The sequence below is a fragment of the Nicotiana tomentosiformis genome, chromosome 3 (genome assembly GCF_000390325.3).
Source record: "Nicotiana tomentosiformis chromosome 3, ASM39032v3, whole genome shotgun sequence".
Lineage (NCBI taxonomy): Eukaryota > Viridiplantae > Streptophyta > Magnoliopsida > Solanales > Solanaceae > Nicotiana > Nicotiana tomentosiformis.
The window spans coordinates 114,618,683-114,622,294 of record NC_090814.1 but is presented as its reverse complement, the minus strand read 5'-3'; the positions used below and the strand labels follow the sequence as shown (position 1 = coordinate 114,622,294).

Sequence of the window (3,612 nt, the reverse complement as noted above, 5' to 3'; positions counted from 1 at the left end):
GCCACAAAGAGATTAGAGGTAATCCTTAGATTTAAAAAGAGTTTTGTAAATGTTGTTTTGGCTAAGTGATTTAGTGAAGTGTTGGGAAAAATCCTACTGGGTAGTAGGTCGTAGTTTTTTCACCGTTTGAATCGGGTGTTTTCCACGTAAAATACTTGTGTTCTTTACTTTTCGCATTTACTATTCTGCAACAGTAGTATAAGGAACACATAGAAGAACCAGGTCCTTCTATAATCTGTGCACGTGAAAAATTGGACACCACACAAATCACCGCTCCCCCTCCTCTCTTGTGTGGTATTGAAGTACAAAACATCAGCTACATTTAACTTGTAAACTGTAATATTAGTGATGGCATAAAAAAATTTAAAATATTATTCAAAGCTAACGTATAATAATTGACCTTTCGGTCTTTGACATAACCCTTAAGAAAATACTAACTCCTGGAGGAAAAAAAAGGTATTTTGACTAAATTACCCATAATTAAAATTTACATATTGTTAACTTGACACATTGGGATATGTAAATAAGGACAAATTTTGAAAAAAACAAAGCTAATTCGTTCTTGATTATGTAAAATATCACTTATTTTGGAACAAACTTAAAGGTCAAAAAAATCACTTATTATGGACCGGAGAGAGTAAAAAATTATCACGTTAAGGTTTAAATGTTGAATAAGTTCATTTGAATTATTGGAAATGTAAAGGTCTTATAAAGAAAATAAGTACTTAGTTGCAATAAATTGAGACGGAAAAATAAATAGCACTAATATAAGAACAAAAGGTTTATAATATTTAGTTGCAACATCTTATACTGTAACTTGAAGAATCAAGCGTAACCTGTTATCTCTATATCTATATGTGTACATACATAACATACAATCAAATTCTTCATTCTTGAGCCAAAATTGAAAAATTAGGTACTCACCAAAAATTTAAGGAGTACTACAAAAAAGAGAAAAGAAGAAATTAAGTTTCAAAACCAATAAATATCAATTGACGTTCCTCTTTTCTAGCACAACATAACAATCTCTTCAACGGTAACATTGACATGAGTTGCTTTGTATGTTCTTCTGCTAAGCACATTTTAGCCGCTCATTTTGGATCAATCAAACACAAAACGTCATTGTTTTTCCTACAGTCCAAGTTTGGTGGAGAGCTTCCAGACGGCCATACAACCCAAGAATCCTACATTTTATCAGAGCTTAGTTAATTTCTAGAAATAACTATTGTTTCACGGATTTAACTTATATTAGCTGACATTATTATTATAATTTTTATACTATCAATATAATTTATTTATTATGAAAAGTTATGCTGCATTATTTTTTAGGTTACTAATTTTACTTGTCATAAATGGTCAGATATAATAACTTTTAAATGACCTGATACAAGTTACGTTTTAATTAACTCTTGTTAACTCTCTCCAATGGTACTAATTAAAAGCTATGTATCAATGAATACATACCTGTTAGTACATCCATTAACGACCAAGTTCTTCTATGCGAAGCTGAGTGCACTGCATATAAGATGTTCAATTTGGTTAAGCACATGATGCAAAATTACAAGTAAATAAAGAAATTTTAGGATGTGCTTAGTTTTGGCAGAAAATATTTTCTCCCAAAATTAGTTTACCAGATGAAACAACTTTCCTCTGTTTGGTTATTTGGAACCGTAAATATTTTTCTTCAATAAAATATATTTCCCATTGAAAGGGGAAAGTTGCTTATGGTCCAAACTAATCCTTTTCCTTTACTAGTTACTACTAATAACGCTTACTTCATCATATCAACTTACTGCAATTTAGACACTGTCAATTATTAATACTAACGTTACCAACGTTAATCACGTATTCTATCCTCCACCCTGTACTATTACAATATGTCCTTTTAAATTCAACCAAACATTAGAGAACTACTTCATCCGTCCTAATTTATATGACGATGTTTGATTAGGTATGTCGTTTTAAAAAAAAAAGAGACTTTTAAAATTTATGATCTAAAACAAGTCATAAAAAATTATGTAACTACAAATCATTTTATTAAAAATAAAATATTAAGTTTAAAGTTAAATCATTTCTGAATAAAGAAATATGATATTCTTTTCTGAATAAATTAGAAAAGAAAGTATGACACATCAAGCAAGACATAAAGAGTAATTTCTAAAATGAGTTATCAATTTAAAGTTCTTTACACGAAATATATCTTGGATGAAAGCCATTTACTTATACTAAAAACAACAATCACAAGTTGGGTTGGGGAGGATAATATGTATGCAGATCTTTCTGATGGACCTTCGGCTCAAGGAACTTACTTATACAACCAAAAACAGCCATAAATATTACAGTAAATTAAAAGGAAAAGAGTAGGTGTGTAAATTCCTATTTATTTTTAAATGAATTTGGTTTGTGGGAGTTTTGAATGAGTATTACCTGAATCACAATTGGATGTAGCATTCCAAGTACCACACATACACAAACTGCTAAAATCCTTAACATCATAGCCACAAGATCCACCTGTTGCTTCACAAGCTTTACAAAAAGAGTCACCTTCTTCAACTGAGTATTTCACTCTTATCCCATAAGACCAACCATGAGGCCCCTCTACTCTCAGTGGAGCTAAGCTATAAGCACTACTATACCCTTGACAACCAAGTTTAGTCAAATTAATAGCTTTAATAGCTTCAAATGAAACTGAACAGCATTCAGGTGGGCCTGATCCATATACTGATGAGCCCACTTTTCTCAGCCCAATTATATTCCAGGCCGGACACCCATAATACTCCTCACAACCCATCCCGGAAACATTCCTACACGGCAAATGCTTCCCCGGAAAACCTTGGAACAGCGGCGATTCCGCCGTGCAACCTAGCAGCATAAACACATTGTCCGCCGTAGGGTTTAAGTAAGGCTCACGCCACCGCTCTACGACGAATCCGTTGCCGCGGTTACCGAAGACGATTGATGAGCAAGTTGACATGTGAGGATCATCTAAAGTGAGGGATTCGTAAGCGTAATCGATGTCCAAAACGCGATAGGATCCGGAGCTAATGTGAAGCATGAGAACGTCGTTGATACAAAATAGGAGGTCCCTGTAGCCTGAGTGGCCGCAGCCGGATTGAATTGCGAATGGGTAATCGACTGTTAAGTTTCCACAGTATGATCTGCATGTATGTGCTGCTTGGCCGTAGCTATGAGCTGATTTTAGGAGTAATGCTGTTTGAAATATAATGGAAATAAAAGCTGAGAGAAGATGAGACATTGCTGAGTGGAGAACAATGAGCCTGAATGGGAAAGAAAGAATTGTGTATTGAAAGATACAATTTTTTTTCCTTAAATTTTTGAAAAAGAAAAAGTTGTTAGATACTTTGCTTGGGATGCTAAGAAAATGGTGATATTATTAGGGGTAAATTAGAGTGCATGATTTAAGGGGTGGGACTTTATTCACATGATGAGTGGGAGAGTCTGAGTTGAATATGTTAATATGGGTTTTTATGCTACTTTTCCAGCTTTTATCTTTTTGGGAGGGCATTCTGGTTTCTTTAAGAAGATTTGGCTGACTTTTTAGCTTTTCTGCTTGCTTTAACTTGCTTTTAGGCACTGCAGACTGGTAGAAAT

The 3,612-nt window shown here is 33.7% G+C and overlaps 1 protein-coding gene across 1 annotated transcript; it reads right to left on the bottom strand.

Moving 5' to 3' along the window:
* Nucleotides 1–781: 781 nt before the first annotated feature.
* LOC104092170 (uncharacterized) lies at nt 782–3,395 on the bottom strand. Its single transcript, XM_009597705.4, has 3 exons — nt 2,428–3,395; nt 1,465–1,515; nt 782–1,184 (listed from the first exon to the last, which is right to left on the bottom strand). Exons 1-3 carry the CDS (start codon nt 3,254–3,256, stop codon nt 1,132–1,134), a joined length of 933 nt encoding a protein of 310 aa, XP_009596000.1. The 5' UTR covers nt 3,257–3,395; the 3' UTR covers nt 782–1,131.
* Between the last annotated feature and the right edge of the window lie 217 nt (nt 3,396–3,612).

Bases quoted from the DNA above. Each gene is read 5' to 3' on its own strand.
- LOC104092170 (XM_009597705.4), bottom strand. From the start codon at position 3,256: ATGTCTCATCTTCTCTCAGCTTTTATTTCCATTATATTTCAAACAGCA. The intron at 1,516-2,427 runs GTAATACTCATT...TCTTATATGCAG, and splicing joins TACATCCAATTGTGATTCAG to TGCACTCAGCTTCGCATAGA. The intron at 1,185-1,464 runs GTATGTATTCAT...GATAAAATGTAG, and splicing joins GTTAATGGATGTACTAACAG to GATTCTTGGGTTGTATGGCC.